At 33.7% G+C, this 19964-nt stretch overlaps 2 protein-coding genes across 2 annotated transcripts; one reads left to right on the top strand and one right to left on the bottom strand.

Annotated features, from left to right (window-relative positions):
* The first annotated feature begins 1867 nt into the window (after nucleotides 1–1867).
* On the top strand, nucleotides 1868–15739 carry LOC120144149 (E3 ubiquitin-protein ligase PUB23-like). Its single transcript, XM_039158292.1, has 2 exons — nucleotides 1868–1873; nucleotides 14328–15739. Exon 2 carries the CDS (start codon nucleotides 14376–14378, stop codon nucleotides 15615–15617), a length of 1242 nt encoding a protein of 413 aa, XP_039014223.1. The 5' UTR covers nucleotides 1868–1873; nucleotides 14328–14375; the 3' UTR covers nucleotides 15618–15739.
* A 2552-nt stretch (nucleotides 15740–18291) lies between these two features.
* LOC120144116 (E3 ubiquitin-protein ligase PUB24-like) lies at nucleotides 18292–19592 on the bottom strand. Its single transcript, XM_039158263.1, has 2 exons — nucleotides 19551–19592; nucleotides 18292–19311 (listed from the first exon to the last, which is right to left on the bottom strand). The coding sequence occupies exons 1-2, from the start codon at nucleotides 19590–19592 to the stop codon at nucleotides 18379–18381; spliced, it is 975 nt and encodes a 324-aa protein (XP_039014194.1). The 3' UTR covers nucleotides 18292–18378.
* Between the last annotated feature and the right edge of the window lie 372 nt (nucleotides 19593–19964).

Here is a 19964-nt window from a genome sequence, read left to right as displayed (position 1 = left end):
TTCAAGGGACGTTCATATAGGTCGTGGTTCCAGTCCTTTTGAGATTTTTTAATAGTCTTGGCATAATATTTGTTTAAAGTTTTTTTACCTTTTTATAACACATACATTTTATGAATATAACTGTTTAAATTCAATTTTTTAAAAAAATAATATTTTTTTATCACAGGAGTCGTTCAATGAATTTCTTTTTAAACACCTCAATTTCCTTTAATGAGCGAATCATGTTTAATCATTCCAAACACTATTTTTGATGGTCGAGAGCAACTGTGATTAAGGAATATTTTGTTATTATTGTTAGGATAATATTTTCCTTGAAATTTTATTTTCATGTTTAATTTGGAGGGACTTATATTACAATAAAATGATCACAAATAAAAGTATTTTTTTGTCAAAATAATAAGGATTACATTTTCATTATTATGTTTAGGTATCAGTCAATTTTGATCAAGTTAAATAATATTGTCCCTAAAATAATAGTTTTTTGTTGGTTCATTTATTGTATATTTTTAGTTAGATGTCTAAATAATTAGGATGTATAATTTATTAAATACCTTTTATTTCATATTAATTTTAATATTTAAATGATTTTACACAGATTTAAATGGTATTTCAACATCTTATTAATATTATGTTATGATGTCTCTAATATTATATTTTTAACTACGTAATCTAAATATTTAGCTCGTAGTATAAATTTGATTGAAATAATGTAAACTCGATTCAAGTTTGAGCTTTATTTTTATATGAGAGTTTGACTTACAAGCTTATAACAATGTTTGTCATAAGTTACTTTAATTTGGTTAAGCGGTGACCGTGTTAATAAAAGTAAACATAAACTATATAATTATGTAAATTTATTTTCAAATATTATTTTTTTGTAAAATTCAGATAATATAATGAAAATAGATTTATAACTTCTCATAAAAATAGTTTAGATTAATATTAGAAGTTTAATTTATAAAAAAAATATCATAATAATAACAATTTAATAGAATTTACCTTTGAATAATTTTACATTCATTCGATCAAATATTATGATCTTATATTTTCATTAAATGATTCAAATAATATATCAATTAATCAAATATTTTAAAAGTTTTATTTTCAAAAACAACATTTCACTGTATAAATCCAACGCAGTCTAAAAATGGTCGAATGAACCCCCATTAGTTTCGAGTTTCGACCACTAGATGAATTAGTGGCCATCCAGATGAATCTAGGCATATTCCTACTCCTACCATTACCATTTTCGATTTTCATGGTTTACACGTGTCGACTTTAGGTTGTAGGATTCACACTAATTTTCAATATATTTTTTAAACAATAAAACACGTGACCAATGTAAAATTTTATGTTAGGTAAGTGAATTTATAAAATTTTAGAAAGAAAATAAATTAACGATAAAAAATATAAAATATATAAAAATTTAAAATTTTTAAGACTACAATAGCTCCTAGCCGCCATCTTTTATGTCCATCCCTGATTAATCTAGTGGTAATTTATTTAATTGTGGGTTAATTACTAGGTCGATTTGATAATTAATGTCAAAGTTTATTCAAAGGTTTATCCCCCACCTTGTTTCTTTCTTATATTAAGATACCCTATCCCAGTTGGCTATCATGAGCCAAACTTTTAAAGTTGGATAAATTATCGGATTGATCCCTTTTATTTTATATTTATATATTTTTGGTTAAAAATTAAAAAAATTATGTTTTATCACTTATATTATCGAATTATTAAATTTTGATCATTTATATTGTCTATTATTACAGTTTAAAATTATAATTGGTTGTTTGAATCCATATCTGCAAACAAAACTCAAAGCGATGGTCATGCATGGAAGATTTTGATTCCCGTGATTTTGCACGTCATTGTCAGAAGTTAAAAAGAACAATAATCAAAACAGTAGTTTTGAGAGCACTGAAGGACCAACTTTATGCCAAGAGTGTTGCTTCCATGAAATTTGTGTTAGCAAGTTGCAGTCGTAACTTGCACGAGACAGGGAAAGCCTTTTAGTGAGATTCTTATCTACTTCATTGGATTATTCATTCAACTCGCCACATTAACGTATATTTACAAGAGTTTAAAACTAAAAGAATAATATGTTAGACCTAGAAAGGGGAATGTCTACTTATTTTAGCACATAATAATTTATTTATACATTGAATTTTTTTCTATAAAAAAAGTTGTGATTGTTAAAGATACATGTTACACGTTTATATATGGTTAAAATTGTAACTCGAAAGGAATAATATATTAATATCTACTTATTAAGTAATATATAAAGCAATAAACATGTTATATATAAGGTTAGTATCCATTTATGCAACATAATGTTTTTTTCTAATTTTACATGGATTTATGACTGTTGGATATGAATGAAAATGAAGACGGGGATTAACTCATATTTCTTGCGGTTAATTTCAATTTTTTTATTTTTATTCATCGAACTATCCTAATTCTATACTAAACTAAAATGGTTTAAAGGAAAAACTATATACAAATGGTGTTGTCTTTGTCAAATCTTTGAGAAATCTTTGAGAAATTTCAATGAATGATCCTTAATTAAGGCACGTATGAATGAGAACGTTATCCAAACACCAAATTGGCATCTCATCGTGATAGAATGTACTTCTCAATCATAATTTTATTGATTTTTCACACTTAATGAAAATAAATATTTCATATTAAAAATATATTTGTTGAATTTTTTAATAAATAATAATAAGTAGAATAGTAAATAAAATTTATAAGTATTTAGTATTATATATATATATATATATGAAATTCAAGAGTTGAAAATAGTGAAGCACGAGATATGGCAAGAAAACTAGGGTAGGATGAAAGTTGGAGGGAAGTGATGGGTGGGAAGCAGCCGAACATGAAGGCGATGTGGTTGGATCTTTCCACCCTCCGACCTATAGGATTCTTTACAAGACACCACTAGGGTTGTTATTGTTGCGGAAGACGACTATCAGATAGAGCAAAATCGCAACTGATAATTTGAGAAAATAAAAATGAAGATAAAATAGACACAAATTTTACGTGGAAAACTCCTAAATAATATAGGGTAAAAACCACGGGCAACGGTAGAAGAACTTCACTATGAGAAAAATAGGAATTACAACCTCTCTCGATCTACCAAGGAGAAAACAATGATAATTCTCTCTTGATAAAAAGGAGAAAACAACTCTCAAGAAACTCTCTAAATTCTCTCTAGTATTAAAAGAAAGCTAGAATTCTTTGGGATGGTTTTGAAGCTAAATGGGCTAGGGTATTTATAGTTAAATCTTAAGGACTTAATCTTGTAAATACCCTAAAGTTTAGTGATTAAATTTTATAATTATACCTTACTAAAATCAACCAAAGTTGGCTGCCCACTTAGACTAAATTAGCAGCCGGCTGCTGCCACAATTATTGATAATCTCCCACTTGAAGATTTGATTGGAACAATAATATCTTCACACAATTCTTTCTACCTTGTACCATCATGTTGCTTACGTCTCTGACAGGCCACAAGAGGATCGACACCAGGTAAATTTATCAGCGTTGATCACCTTCGTCATGAAATCTGTTATGTTGTCTTTGGTATGGATCTTCTGCATATCTATCGTTCCTTCTTCCATTTTTTCACGAATGAAATGGTACTGAACTCGTATGTGCTTTGTTCTTGAATGAAATGTTGGATTCCTTGCTAGATGCAAGGTGCTTTGACTGTCACAAAACAGAGAAACATGCTCTTGATTGTGCCCAAGCTCCTCCAATAGCATCTTCAACCAAATTGCTTCTTTACTGGCTTGTGTAGCTGCTACATATTATGCCTCTGTTGTGGATGTAGCCACAACTGACTACAATTTTGAAACCCAGCTTACAGCTCCACCAACAACTTTAAACACATATCCTGTAGTAGATTTGCTTTTATCCAAATCCCCTACATAGTCAGAATCTACATACCCATTGATTAGTAAGTTTGATCCTCCGTAACATAATGCAACATTTGAGGTCCCTTTGATGTATCTCAGGATCCTTTTTACTGTATTCCAATGCTCTTTGCATGGATTCGCCATGTACCGACTAACCACTCCCACTGTTTGTGCAATGTCTGGTCTTGTGCATATCATAACGAACATCAAACTTCCCACTGCTGATGCATACGGCACTCGAGACATCTCAATCCTCTCTTCTTCACTGCTAGGACTCATACTGGAGGATAATTTGAAGTTAATAGGAAGAGGGGTAGAAATTGGCTTACAATCTTGCATGTTGAATCGTGACAAGATCTTCTTCAAGTAATTCTTTTGTGAAAGCCAAATCTTCCTATTACTTCTGTCTCGGTGAATGTGCATCCCTAGAATCTTGTTTGTTAATCCCAAGTCCTTCATTTCAAATTCCCTAGCCAGTTGTGCCTTCAATTCTTCAAATTGGCTTAATTTGATCCTTCATGTTTCACTCATTGATTGGTTAAAAGGACCACATCGTTTCTTTAACAGTGTAAGGTAGAGACCAAAACTATTGGTTGAATAAAACTTAAATATCATATTAGATAAAAACCTCAGGGGTCAAAATAGGAATTAGATTATACTTTAAGTGTCGAATTATCAATTAAGCCTTAGTTTTACTTAATTCCTGTTAATTAATTCATTTTACTAATCATATTGGAGTTTGTAATTTGTAGACTTGTACAAGAATGCACAAGTAATGATCCTTCAAAGAGGCCACCCTTTTATGCCGTCATTGGAACTTTAGAGGAAGCCTCAAACGGTATGGGAAGAGCGTGTATCGGACAATACTGTGCCTAAATAATTAAATGTTTTATTATTCGCTTCAATTGAAAAAAAAACAGATTTTGTCAAAAAAAATTGCATTACTTGTTCCAAATATATATTTTTTAATTTTATTTATAAATATTATCCTGTAATCATTTAGAATAATAAAAAAATTAAACATTAATAATATAAACAAATTTTTTATCTTTTGATATATATATCACCAGCCACCCTAATGAGCATCTTTACAACATCAATCATGTAACGACCCACGCACCAATCTACCAACACTAAGGGCATCAACAACCAAATATATCAATGGCTAACAACACTAGAAGCGAGGAACCCCTTCAAGACCAGTGCAGCAGAATCACCAAATGTTCTCCGGGAAAGAACTAAAAACAACCCAAGAAAATGTGCAGCTACAGAAGCAACACTCGAGCAATAATCCCAAAATAACAACCTCGCGTAGACGACTACCAAAACTTGTCATCAAGAGGGATTCAACCAAAACTTATGGGGGGTCAGTTAAGGACAAGGAAGAGTTGAACCTCTGAACTCCACATTGACTATGACCAATGACGAGTATCTGCCTTGACTAGAGAAATTGCTTGCATAATTACAACCCTCGGGGCAGTCAGACTCTACCAAGAAGACAATGACAGTAGTGACAACCTCAACAGTCATAACGAAGAAACTTGAGTTAAACAGTAATCTGGACACTCTGATGGCACCACTGCCTCAAATAAACACATTCAGATTCCTGCTTTAGCCAGCATGATTGTATCATATGTTAGAAAATAACAACCCGAGACATAAAATAAAAAAACCCCAACTTTGCAGAATATCAAAATCAAAGTGGTTGAGGCATGCAATTGTTGCGGAATATGGCTATCGGATAGAGCAAAAACGCAACTGATAATTTGAGAAAATAAAAATGAAGATAAAAGAGACACAAAATTTACGTGGAAAACCCCTAAATAATATAGGGTAAAAACCTCGGGCAACGGTAGAAGAATTTCACTATGAAAAAAATAGGAATTACAACTTCTCTCGATCTACTAAGGAGAAAACAATGATAATTCTCTCTTGATAAAAAAGGAGAAAACTCTCAAGAAACTCTCTAAATTCTCTAGTATTAGGAGAAAACTATAATGATTTGGGATGGTTTTAAAGCTAAATGAGCTAGGGTATTTATAGTTGAAGCCTAAGGACTAATCTTATAATACCCTAAAGTACAATGACTAAATTGGGTAATTTACCTTTACCAAAATTCAACAATTTTTGCTGCCACCGAAAGCAATTGTTGAACAATTGCAGCTGCCACCGAAAGTTTCTTTAACTTTCAACAATTGTAGGCTTGACTTTTAACAATCTCCCACTTGAAGATTTGATTTGAATAATCATATCTTCTCACCATTATTTCTACCTTGTACCTTCATGTTGCTTACGTTTTTTACAGGCCACAAGAGGATCCACACCAGGTAAATTTTATCAGCATTGAATGCCTTCGTCATGAAATTTGTTATGTTGTCTTTGGTATGAATTTTCTGCATATATATTGTCCCTTCTTCCACTTTTTCACGAATGAAATGATATTGAACTCGTATGTGCTTTGTCCTTGAATGAAATGTTGGATTCTTTGCTAGATGCAAGGCATTTTGACTGTCACAAAACAGAGAGACATACTCTTGATTGTGACCAAGCTCCTCCAATAGCATCTTCAACCAAATTGCTTCTTTACTGGCTTGTGTAGCTGCTACATATTCTGCCTCTGTTGTGGATGTAGCCACAACTGACTACAATTTTGAAACCCAGCTTACAGCTCCACCAGCAATTTTGAACACATATCCTGTAGTAGATTTGCTTTTATCCAAATCCCATGCATAGTCAGAATCTATATACCCATTGATTAGTAAGTTTGATCCTCCGTAACATAATGCAACATTTGAGGTCCCTTTGATGTATCTCAGGATCCTTTTTACTGTATTCCAATGCTCTTTGCATGGATTCGCCATGTACCGACTAACCACTCCCACTGTTTGTGCAATGTCTGGTCTTGTGCATATCATAACGAACATCAAACTTCCCACTGCTGATGCATACGGCACTCGAGACATCTCAATCCTCTCTTCTTCACTGCTAGGACTCATACTGGAGGATAATTTGAAGTTAATAGGAAGAGGGGTAGAAATTGGCTTACAATCTTGCATGTTGAATCGTGACAAGATCTTCTTCAAGTAATTCTTTTGTGAAAGCCAAATCTTCCTATTACTTCTGTCTCGGTGAATGTGCATCCCTAGAATCTTGTTTGTTAATCCCAAGTCCTTCATTTCAAATTCCCTAGCCAGTTGTGCCTTCAATTCTTCAATATGATCTTTGTTGGGTCATGCAACCAACATGTCATCAACATACAACAATAATATAACAAAATTGTTATCACCAGACCTCTTGAAATAAGCACAAGGGTCTGCATTAAGTCTGTTATATCCAAGGCACATAATGAAGGAATCAAATCTCTTATACCAACACCTCGGTGCCTGCTTTAGACCGTACAGAGATTTGTTCAACCTACAAACCAAGTTCTTCTTTTCTTTTTCTTCAAAACCTTCAGGCTGGAGCATGTAAATATCTTCTTCAAGATTTCCATGAAGAAAAGTTGTTTTAACATCTAGCTGCTCTAGATGTAAGTTCAATGTAGCACACATTGCCAAGACTACTCGATCTGTTGTTAGTCGAACCACAGGAGGAAAGATTTCATTAAAATCAATACATTCTTTTTGAGCATATCCTTTGACCACCAGTCTTGCACGATACCTCTCCATTTGATCGTCACCATTTCGCTTGATTTTGAAAACCCATTTGTTACCAATTGGCTTCCTTCATTGTGGTAGTGGCACAATGTCCCATGTATTATTTTTATGAAGGGCTTCAATTTCTTCTTGCATCGCCATCATCCACAGTGAAGCATCTGAGTTGTTTATTGCCTCATGGTATGTTCATGGCTCACCGTCCTCTGTTAAAAGGCAATTTGCAATATTACCTTCTATAACATAATCTGAGTGCCAATTGGGACGTCTTCTAACACGATCTGATTGACGAGTTGTTAGAGCTTCAGAACTCTCTGGTTATTGTTCATCATGTGCTGGTTCTGCTTCAAAAGAATCTCCTTGTTCAAACTCCTTTTCCACAAATATCTGTGTAGTCTCTGACTTTTCAGCGCTATTATCGTCTTCTTTTCTTTGTAGCTTATCTTCTACAAAGATAACATCCTTGCTGATGATCACTTTGCGGGCAGTGGGATCCCACAAGCGATACCCCTTTACTCCATCAGCATACCCCAAGAATTTGCATTTCCTGGATTTTGGATCTAGCTTTGAAAGTTCTTGGGAGTTGTACATCACGTACACAATACTTCCAAATACATGGAGGTTTTAATAATCAGCTGGTTTACCAGTCCACATCTCCATTGGTGTCTTCAGCTCTAATGCAGTTGATGGAGCTCGATTCACCAAATAACAGGCGGTATTGACTGCTTCTGTCCAGAATGATTTTTCTAGGCCTGCATCCCTCAACATTGCTCTTGTTCTTTCTAACAAGGTTCTGTTCATCCGCTCTGCCACTCTATTTTGTTGAGGAGTGTTCGCCACTGTGAACTGTCTTTTGATGCCTTCTTTCCCGCAAAAGTCATCAAATTCTTCGCTTGTGTATTCTCCTCCATTATCTGTTCTGAAACACTTGATCTTATTTCCAGAATCAAGTTCCACCCGCGCCTTGAAGTTTTTGATAGTTGAAAATACGTCTGACTTCTTCTTGATAGGGTACACCCAGCATCTCCTGTAGTAGTCATCAATAAATGAGACAAAGTATTTTACTCCACCTAGGGATGTAACTGGTGCTTGCCATACGTCAGAGTGAACCAATTCTAGAACACTTTTGCCTCTAGAATTTGATTTGTTGAATTTCAACCGGTGCTGCTTACTTGTTATGCAATGGTCACACAAAGAAAGTGTTACCTTTGTTAAGCCTGGAAGTAGGTTTTGCTTCACAAGGACTTTCATTCTTTGTTCTGACATGTGTCCAAGTTTCTGATGTCATAGCATTGCAGAATTTGAACTACACGAAGCAACGGAGGCTTCTGCTTCTAGCAAAGTCTCTCCCTTCAGTATGTACAAGTTTGATGCTATCTTTTCACCTTTCAGCACCACAAGCGCTCCACGGAAAACTTTCATGATTCCTTTACGTGTTTCAATCTTGCTTGCATTATTATCCAACAATCCGTATGATAATAAATTTTTCTTCAGGCCTTTCACGTGTCGCACATCTCGAACAACTTTAATTGTTCCATCGTACATCTTCAATTTGATAGTTCCAATGCCAACGATCTCTAAGGCATGATTATTGCAACTATACATATATCCTCCTGAGACAGGTTCATAATGATGGAACCATTCTCTTCTTGAGGTCATATGATATGTTGCTCCCGAATCAATGAGCCATATATCTGCATATCTCTTTCTGCCTTCCACGGTGGTTGACGCTTCACAGCATAGAGCATCTCCATCATCTGAAGTGTTTGCAGTATTGCCTTGTGGATTGGAGTTTTTATTTAGACTCCAACAATCCTTCTTCAAGTGACCCTTCTTTCCACAGTTGTAACACTTTAAATTCTTCTTGCTCCTCGACTTTGATCTACCATGTTTGTGACTGCTGCTTTGGCCACGTTCTGTTGATCTCCCTCTCATCGTTGTCAATGCTTCTACTTGTTGCAGATTTACTTGTCTGTCTTCCTTGTTCTTGAACCGATTTTCTTCTTGTAGAACAGCAGCTGCAATGTCATCGAAGACTAGACTGGTGACATTACTGTTTGTCAAGTTGATGATGAGTTGATCATACGAATCTGGTAGACTTTGAAGTAGAAGTTCAGCACGTTCTTGTTCTCCTATTTTACAGCTTAAGGATGTAAGCTGAGAAAAATAAAGTGTTCAGTGTGTTTAAGTGCTCTGTCATTGAAGTAGATTCTGGCATACGGAGAGTATACAATTTCCTCTTAAGGAAAATTTTATTGTGCAACGATGTGGCCTCGTACAATTTGGTGAGATGATCTCATATCTTCTTAGCTGTCTTTTTCTCCTCGATGCTTGACAATACTTCATCTGCTAATGCTAGATGAAAGTTTTTCATAGCATTTCCGTCCATTTCGATCCATTTGTTGTCATCTGCAAAATCCATCGGCCTTTCACTGATATCCGCTAGACACCCGTCTTTCCTCAGAATGGCCTTCATCTTTAATTTCCACAATGAGAAATTTCTCCCATTGAACTTTTCAATATCAAATTTCGTTGCCATAGCTTCTTTTACGGATAGCTCCCACTATTTCACTATCGTGAATAGTTCTCTGGAACCTTCAAAGAATGGGTAATAACTTCTTACTTTCTTATGTTGGAGGATCCACCTTTTGGTGGTAACCACAAAGACAATAAGCATATATATTACACACTCAAATCTGGCTCGGATACCAATTGTTGCGGAAGACGGCTATCGGATAGAGCAAAATCGCAACTGATAATTTGAGAAAATAAAAATGAAGATAAAAGAGACACAAAATTTACGTGGAAAACCCCTAAATAATATAGGGTAAAAACCACGGGCAACGGTAGAAGAATTTCACTATGAGAAAAATAGGAATTACAACCTCTCTCGATTTACCAAGGAGAAAACAATGATAATTCTCTCTTGATAAAAAGGAGAAAACAACTCTCAAGAAACTCTCTAAATTCTCTCTAGTATTAGAAGAAAGCTAGAATGCTTTGGGATGGTTTTGAAGCTAAATGGGCTAGGATACTTATAGCTAAATCTTAAGGACTTAATCTTGTAAATACCCTAAAGTTTAGTGATTAAATTTTGTAATTATACCTTACTAAAATCAACCAAAGTTGGTTGGCCACTTAGACTAAATTAGCAGCCGGCTGCTGCCACAATTATTGACAGTTATTTATTTTGGGCTTGTGGCTTGCATTTTAAAGTTTGCTTTCCTAGAATTTATGTCCTCGTGTTCTCTCGTAGATTCCCTTATTATTTATTTTTTTAATTAAACTTATTAAGTGGTTTTGATGATAAAAAATAGTATTATTCTTTCCAATTCGAATTTAAATAATTGTGTTTAAAAGGTTTATATATTTTTTCAATAAATAAAAAATTAAATAAATATTATATTATAATTATCTCGTACTATTAATTAAACGAATTACATATGAGATGAGCTCATACTTGGACATCATCCAAGTAGCCAACTAGATATCATATATGGACCGAGGTCATCAGAGTTCTGGCCTAATAGAGGCCGAACCCAAATGGGGAGTGTGCTGGTCAACTTTCATTGAATTATACCAATTGTTAATAAACCAGGTAAACTACACATTTAATATTTAAATTATTACTTTTATTCTATTTTGGTACTTAAATATTTTTTCAAATTCATATTTAATGTTTAGTTTAAGTTTCATTTTAGTATGATGCCGTTAAAAATTTAATAGTGATGTTGACGTATACCATAAGTTAGTGTCACACAAGGATTTTATTTATGAAATAAGTTTCTTCATGAATGCATATCAATATTGAATCTAAATTTAAGGATTATTTTTAGGGCATTCATTAATACCTTTTCTTCTCCAACAACAGATCAAAGTTCATGGTTAATCTTGATATTACAGTGCAGAAATATTATTCGATTTAAAAGAATTAGATGTAAGAGTTCTTTCGTGTGAATCAAGGAAGACGCAGCACGCTGTTGTGATATTTATGCACCCGGATTGATTCGAAACCTGCACTATGACTCCATTAGCTTCACCTTATGATGAATATGTATATATTATTTGCTCAAGGGTGGATTATTTGTGCATCCGGGTTATTATTGTTGCAGGTAACTCACTACCATTTATTGGATAGAAATTTGTGTTGCTATCTACCCTTGAGCAGTAATTGGCAAAAGCCGATGAACGACTTGAACAAATGAGCGACGACAATGGTAGAAAGGAGTTGAGGTGAATTGAACAAATCTGTGTGCAAATGACATGGAAAAAAATTGAGGTGAATTCTTTTAATTGGTTAGGACTATTGATGACATGGTGGAAAGGGTTTATAAAATAATTTATCGGGTGATGGAGATTGAAACTTAAAGTTGGAGAAAGTATAGGTTTCATTGAAGAACACAATTCATGACATTTGTTGCGGGTGGTTGAATGTAAACAACACAAGTTGGTGTTATAAATTATTATAAATTATTGTGGTCCAAATCCAATTTCGTTGACACAATATAGTCTCTCATCACGCATGCTAATGGATTTCCGGAGAATTTACAAGCATGAATTTGAGTTTGGATTTTAATAATAAACATAAAAAAGTTTAAAGATTTCTACATATTCATAATCAAATAGCTTGACTCTACTAATTGTTTAAAAATATATTTCATAGAAATATTAATATTTTTTTAAGTATCTGCGTCCAATAGTTGCGTTTAACACAATATTTAACTAGAAAAATGAAGACATAAGCATTGAAATAAACGAAAAGTTTAAAAAACTAACATATAAACTGGAAGACGAGCTGTCTGAAAAACAGTTTGCAGTTTGAACAGTTAAACAATACAAATAAATTGTAAACCTAATTTTTTAATACTCTGCGTTGAAAACATTAAAAAAGGAGTTAAAATAAACGTTGCATGATTAATGAGGATTCCTCCAACCTTATCTTTATAATAATTTTATAGTAGGAGGTGATTGGTGGACATTGCCATGTCTGGTGCCGGCACCGCTCGATAATCAATTGTCTGATTCCTGGATCCCCAGATATACAGCTCAGGCCTGCATGACCACCTTCCTTAATTTGCTCATCCCCTACTGCCCTCGAGCCAATTCCCGCAACTTGTGCTGCCCTTAATTGCCTGCCCTTTTGGCACTCGAATTTTTTTATCAGTTTGAGTGATTATAAAACAATATCGGTTAAGAATTTTATTAAACTCTTGATAATGTATATACATTATACAGATACAATTGATCGAATTCGAAATTTTTAGGAAGAACAATATTTCATCTTATCGCTAATACGCTCAATAGATTCGGCAATCAAAATTGTATTGTTTTGGGGTTATGCTTTTTACATATTAGTCTTATTACGATAACAATTTATTTATCTTACGAAACCAAAGCACCTTTGAACTTGGACACTTGCTTTCAATCATTCATGCACTCGGATAATATGTCCAATTCCCCCATTTTATTGAGATCTACACTTTACCGCAATGCTTATTTCCTTTCTGCTTAGATATATATATTGTTTGCTTTATGTCAACAATCATATACTTTTTTCTCTTGAAAGAAATATGATTTTTTTATTTTTTATATTTATTAATTTGATATATAACATAAATAATGTCATAATTTATATAATCACAAAATACATTAGATTATCATGTAGAGTGCCATTTCATCACTATTAAATATAATATTTATATTAATAATAAGTATTTTAATAATTGTTTAAAAATCAATGATCAAATTAACTTAGAAAAAGAATAGAGGCTATTGAGGGGAGTTGTAGTGGATGAGAAAGAGAGAATAAACGAGTTGATGAAGATGATGAACAGTCGAGTCTCTATTTCTCCAATACTGCATAGTGATTTTTTATTTATATACATACCTTTAGAGTTAGTGTTAGGTCTAAGGTGATGATAGTTATTTATAGGTTGGCAAGCTAAATTGATCTTACTATCATGTAATAGATATAATTAGTAGATCACATGAGTCTATCAATGATCGTATTAAGGAATTGTTGATTGGAGGATATAGAAATTGAAAGCCTCAAAATTCGATAGACGTTAGTGTGACCCGTATAAGATGCATGAGAAAAGTACAATAAAGATTGAATTAATAAAATATATAAATGTTGATAGTTAAAGGCAATCAATCCATTTAGATTGACCCCGTCCTCCAACTCCAAAGTAAAAGCCGCATTAAACAAGAAATTTGAAATTAGGAGTAGCACATAAATGGAGTTCTTAAAGGAACAACCGATGAGACGCGCGGAGAGCGGGAGATCCACGAGCCACATGAGGACTTGTCGGCACCAGCCATGCAACATTCATGATCCACACCCAATACACGTAAAAAACAAACAAAGTCTTACTTTAATCCAAAAAAATAAAGTCAAAGAACCAATAAAGCTCAACAAACGCCCATTGCAACACCGACACCTGTCTCGAAGCTCCCCCAAATTTATTGCCCTCACGAAACAAGTCTTGCCCATTTTTTTATACCTTGGAAGTAGTGTTTTTATTTTAGAGCCTTTCTCTTACAAAACCTTGGAAATGGTCCTAATTTAATTTCCCTCTAATTATGCGTGTGTTGACTTTATATTCATTGATATTGAACAACTTGCACTTGTCCATTCATATAGAAAGCTTCTCTCCAACCAGCTATTTTGGCAAGTGTTTAAGTTCACTTTTTTTTTTTGCCATCCTTTATCTGGTACCATCTTATTTTCCGGATATAGTTTCATAAAAAGCTGCTTCTTGTTTTTTTCCCCTATAGAATTAGTAATACACCAAAAGTTATGGATGAAATTGAGATTCCTTCTCATTTTCTTTGTCCGATTTCGCTTCAACTAATGAGAGATCCAGTTGCGATCTCAACCGGGATAACATACGATAGAGAAAGCATAGAGCAATGGTTGTTTTCATCCAAGAACAAGGTATGTCCGGTGACTAAACAACCGTTGGACGGGGATTCAGATCTAACCCCGAACCATACTCTTCGTCGCTTGATCCAAGCATGGTGCACTCTCAATGCTTCCCATGGAATCGAAAGAATCCCGACACCCAAGCCTCTGATCCACAAAACCCAGATCGCCAAGTTGATTAAAGATGCCAACAAGTTCCCTGAGATGCAAGTCAAATGCCTTGAAAGCCTCAGATCAATCACCCTCGAAGGTGAAAGAAACAGGAGCTGCCTGGAAGCCACCGGTGCAGTTGAGTTTCTTGTATCGATCATCAGGAGTTATGATTCGTCGTTTAAAATGGAGAGCAACCAATGGTCTGAAGTTATAAAAGCTTGCGACGAAGCGTTGAGCATTCTTTATCAAATCAAGGTATCCGAAAGCTGTCTAAAGAGAATCGTCGACAATGATAATGAGTTTGTGGAGTCTTTAGTTCAAATCCTGAAAAATGGTAGCTACCAATCTCGAGCATACGCCACGATTCTATTGAATAATGTCTTCCAAGTGGCGGATCCAATCCATTTGATCAGCCCTACACCCGAATTCCTGGCCGAGATCGTACGCACTTTACGAGACCAGATCTCTCAACAAGCCACCAAGGCAGCATTGAAACTCCTAATGGAGCTTTGTCCATGGGGAAGAAACAGGATCAAAGCCGTGGAGGAAGGAGCCGTGTTCGTGTTGGTCGAGCTTCTCCTCGAGAGCTCGAGCAAGCGAGTTTCGGAACTCGCATTGATCGTTCTAGATCAGCTCTGCGGTTGCGCCGAAGGAAGGGCGGAGTTCATGATCCACGGAGCGGGGATAGCGATGGTGTCGAAGAAGATATTTAGGGTTTCGCATGCGGCAAGCGAGAGGGCGGTGAGGATACTATCATCGATTTGCAGGTTCTCGGCAACATCTAGGGTTCTTCAGGAGATGTTGCAGGTTGGGGTGGTGGCAAAGCTTTGTTTGGTTCTTCAACTTGATAATGGTTATAAGACAAAGGAGAAAGCAAGGGAGATATTGAAATTGCACGCTAGGGTTTGGAGGAACCATTCTTGTATCCCTTCTCATTTGTTGTCTTATTATCCATCTTCTTGAGATTGGTGCTCTTTTATTTGATAGTGTGTGTAGATAGATTGAAACAGGCATGGGGTGAAATTAAAGCACGTCTCTCCATGCAACTAATGTTGGAACTATGCAAATTTATTAGGGATAATCAAATATTTGTCAATGCAGAGACTCTTTTCATGAGAATTTTGTTAATTATTCTTTGAAAATATTCTATATTATTTTTCGGTGAGGAAGTAGGAAAGGATAAAAAGTTCAATGTTAGCTTTTCAAGATTATTAATTTCCAATTTATTAATCCATATTAGATATTAAATACCCGAATTAACCCGTATAAATATTTTTGCATGCGATATTTTATTAAAATGATAATATCTTGAGTTTCAAATCGCAAATTAGTGTGTTTCATGTACAATTGGAAAGCTAAGAGACAATCGATCGTATTTCTAAAAAATATGTCGATCAAATAACACATGGATCCCAAAGATATCTCAACTACTTTTTAAGTCTTAAAGTAAAATTTTAAAACTAGGCTCATATAGAACGAAAGTATATTCTACAAATTTTAAATAATTAATTTATTAATTTATTAATAAATCATAGAAACGTAATAAAAATTTGTCAAATTTATAATTTTTATTGTTTTGATAAGAAAACACTTTAAATACAACTAAAACAATAAACGGTGGACATTAACTTATAATATTAACTTATAATACTGTCTAACACATTATTTTTATTATTTTATTAAAGTTAAAGAATGATCCCCTGAGCCCCTGAGCTGGAGCTCATGCACTTATGAGTTGGCTCTGCATAGATCCTATTATAAAATAATCCTTTATCCAAAGATGAAATCATAATTGAATTACGAGGGGATTAATTATTTAACTTTAAAATAAATAGGGTCCTAAAAATTAATTAAACTATAAAAATTAAAAGATTGGGAGTTTAATTTCACTAATTTTTTAAATTCAAAGCTTAATGGCTGATTTATTTTATAATTTTTTATGTAATAGTAAATTCATAAAAGAATGGATAAAATACAAAGCTAGGCCGCCCATGCAGCTACTCCATTCATAGAAAAATGGGTGTGGAATTCAAATGTTTTGAAAGCCATATAATAAAACTTCTAGAAGATTCACATACGATCCAAAGAGATAATGATAAAAGCAGACGGATATAATTTGTTTAATGAGTTGAACAGTTCGTGAGATGTTTTTAAAATTTAATTAGTCTTTGATTTAGATTGATTCGATTTAAATTAAAGTTCGACTTGAGATTTTAACAATTTGAGTCGAGTAAAGTTCAACTCGACACAATAAGTTTGCGAGCAATTCATTATATTTCAATATTTGTTTTAGTAGTTACCTTAAATATTTATTACATTCAGAAAAAAATATAAATAACAACTACTAGTTTACTAATAAATAATAAACTACTAATTAATAACTATTATTATTTTATAAATTTATTAATTTTCTAATAAACAAAAAAATAAATTAATAATTTATTATACCAAAAAATCAAACCTTATATAGTACAGATTTTGATAATGTTTTGGTTAAATGTTAATTTATGTTTATATTAAGCTTTATATAATGTTAGTAAAATTTACCTATAATTAAAAAATAAGGTACAAATTTTGATGAGCTTAACAAGCAACGAATTTTTTTAACGAACATGAGCTGACTAATAAATTTTTTTAACGAGCACGAATCAAGTACTTCTCAACTCTTGATCGACTCACTCGATAAATATCCCTATACATGGATGGTTTTGAAATTCGAGTTGATTCTATTTCTATGTTAAATTATTTTTCTAAATTCATAATTTTATTGTTAGCTATGAAATTGGAAGTTATAATTATTTTGTTTAAATTTATAATATAAGTGAACTCCAATGTGACGCAATATTAATTTACTTCATATATTATATTCCAAACACACAAAAATGTTTCAACTCCCAACAACTGATTAACTATTTTATATATTGTTAGATTGATTAAATTATTTGTAAATCTCTAAATTTAAAATTAAATTAATGAATATTAAACGTTTAGTTCACATGTTTTAAATTATTATAACAATAATAGTATTGATTAAATTAAGATCAAATTCTTATATTTATATGAACTTTAAAATTGGTTCAACAATCTTACCTATCGCATCAAATATTATTTTACATGAATCGTTCAACAAAAATTGTTTATAATATATACACGTTTTTGTGGCGTGAATCATAAAATAGATTTGATTTGATTGTCAAATTCAATAAATAACTTAACAAAGAGATACATATTAAATATCAGCATGAATTTTGATTAAATGTATTGTATAATATATAAATTTTGATTTAGTGTAACTATATACATGATTTTTTTAATAAATTATATATATAACTTTTATTTTGATTTAATTATATATATTTTAAATACACATATATCAATTTATTTTTATTTTAGATTAATATAATTCTTTGTATTTATTATAATATGTTAATTACAAAATGATATATAATACATTGATAACTATGATGGTAAATTTTGAAAATTAAATTAAAAGTTTCATCTATAAAATTGCATAAAATTAAAGATAAAAAGTGTAATTGATGAATATTGTATATACATTTATTGATATTGGTCATTATGAATATGACTGTATTAATCAATCACGATGTTTTTAACTACAAACTGTAATCTTTTTTTTTACTTTTGTCACCATGAGTTACCTTTGGTGCCTGGTTAACAGATAAACAGCAATACAAGGAGAATCACTCCACAAATTAGAGTGCAATCAAAGGACCCCTCTGGCTTTCTGTTTCAGATATGTTGGACAATCTGCTTGAATTACCATGCATAGCTTTGTCACTGCCCCAACCTTCAACATCTCTAAAAGTACTTCTTTTGTTGCTGCATTTTTCGAGATCGACGAAAGTATGCAAACGGCTTGATCATCGGTTGCCGGAGAAACTCTCAGGATCCTTTTCGCCACCATCGCTATGCTTCCCGCATGGCGAAGAAACTCGGCTCTACCATCGGCGCATGAACATAGATGTGCCAGAAGGTTGAAGATCAGTTCCGATATGTTCTTTTCCGGTTTCTCGAGTTCGAATTCGATGAGCTCGAAGATCGCGTTGGCCTTGACGATCTTCATCTTGTTTCGTCCTTGAAGGCACGCTTGGATCAGAACTTGCAAGGAGGATTTGGTCGCTTGTTGAGAGATTTTCGATTTAATTACCGTTAACATTTGTTTCATGAACTCGGGTTTCAACTTCTCCAACGACCTCGTATTGGATGCCTCGATCACCCGTTTCAATGAAAGCATTGCGAGAGTCTTGGTGAGGACATGGTTCTCGACTTCGCACCCGAGAATCCATGTTAGACAGTCAATGAGCCGATGATTTTCATCCAAAAATGCCTTGATTTCACCTGATGGTGTCCAAACATGACAGAGAATCCTCAAAGCTTGTTCAGTCCCCATCGTTTTACTTTCATCGTAACATCGTATCAACAACAAGATCACAGCTCTGGCTACACCAGCGTCCTCCATGAACTTCTTGTTCCCCTCATTGTCCTTTCCTAGGACTTCTATTTCGTTCAAAGCATTTACATACAAACCAGGAACGTCTAGTTCACGAACGAGTTCAAGAAGACGAATCTTACATAGAGGAGACTCCCGGGTAGGAACCTTATCGACACCGCCGCCCGCATTTGCCGAACACCAAGCCTGACTCAACCGTTGAAGCGTGTGGTTCGGCGTCAATTCGGAACCGGACGGCAAAACGGACAGATGAAATATTGAGGTATTTAAACGTCATCCATTAGTATAAAGCTAAAAGCTCAAATTCCAAGATTAGAGCCAAAATGGTAAGAGAAAGTGGCTTATATTTATATGCAACAAGGGATAGTTCCAAGTATACTTAAAAGTGTCGTTCAGATTATTCAATGGTCACCAATCCTAATCACATTGGGTATGAAAATCCCTTCCAACTGGTAATGAACCGCCATTTGGGAGTTATTTAGTGGTTCGAAGGCAGGAAAAGGACAATGGTGGGTCAAAAGGGATCCCCTACAAGCCTGACTCCTTTAACCACGCGGTTAAAACAAGGTGGCCATGACGAACGTTTATTTCAAGGGTAATTTCTTCCATTTTCTGGCTTTGGGGTTTAATAATTTTTTTAGCAATTTCCAAAATTTATTATATGCCGACAAAAAGAGAAGACTGGCATGGGGCACGACCTGGCGACTTGGACTGGAATGAAACACCAAACAAAACCAACAATGACAGCCATGCGTGGAATGGAATTCAAACTTCTCTTCGCTCACCAATGTTATTGTAAACAGCCGACTATAAGGTTTTTTTCTTCTTTATAGTAAAAA

This window comes from Hibiscus syriacus, unplaced genomic scaffold (assembly GCF_006381635.1).
Source record: "Hibiscus syriacus cultivar Baekdansim isolate YM2019G1 unplaced genomic scaffold, ASM638163v2 tig00110882_pilon, whole genome shotgun sequence".
NCBI lineage: Eukaryota > Viridiplantae > Streptophyta > Magnoliopsida > Malvales > Malvaceae > Hibiscus > Hibiscus syriacus.
This window is presented reverse-complemented; position numbering and strand designations above follow the sequence as displayed.

Coding starts and splice junctions, on each gene's coding strand:
- LOC120144149 (XM_039158292.1), top strand. CDS start 14,376: ATGGATGAAATTGAGATTCCTTCTCATTTTCTTTGTCCGATTTCGCTT.
- LOC120144116 (XM_039158263.1), bottom strand. CDS start 19,592: ATGGCGGTTCATTACCAGTTGGAAGGGATTTTCATACCCAAT. Junction 19,312..19,550: donor AAGGGATTTTCATACCCAAT/GTGATTAGGATT, acceptor CGGTTGAGTCAG/GCTTGGTGTTCGGCAAATGC.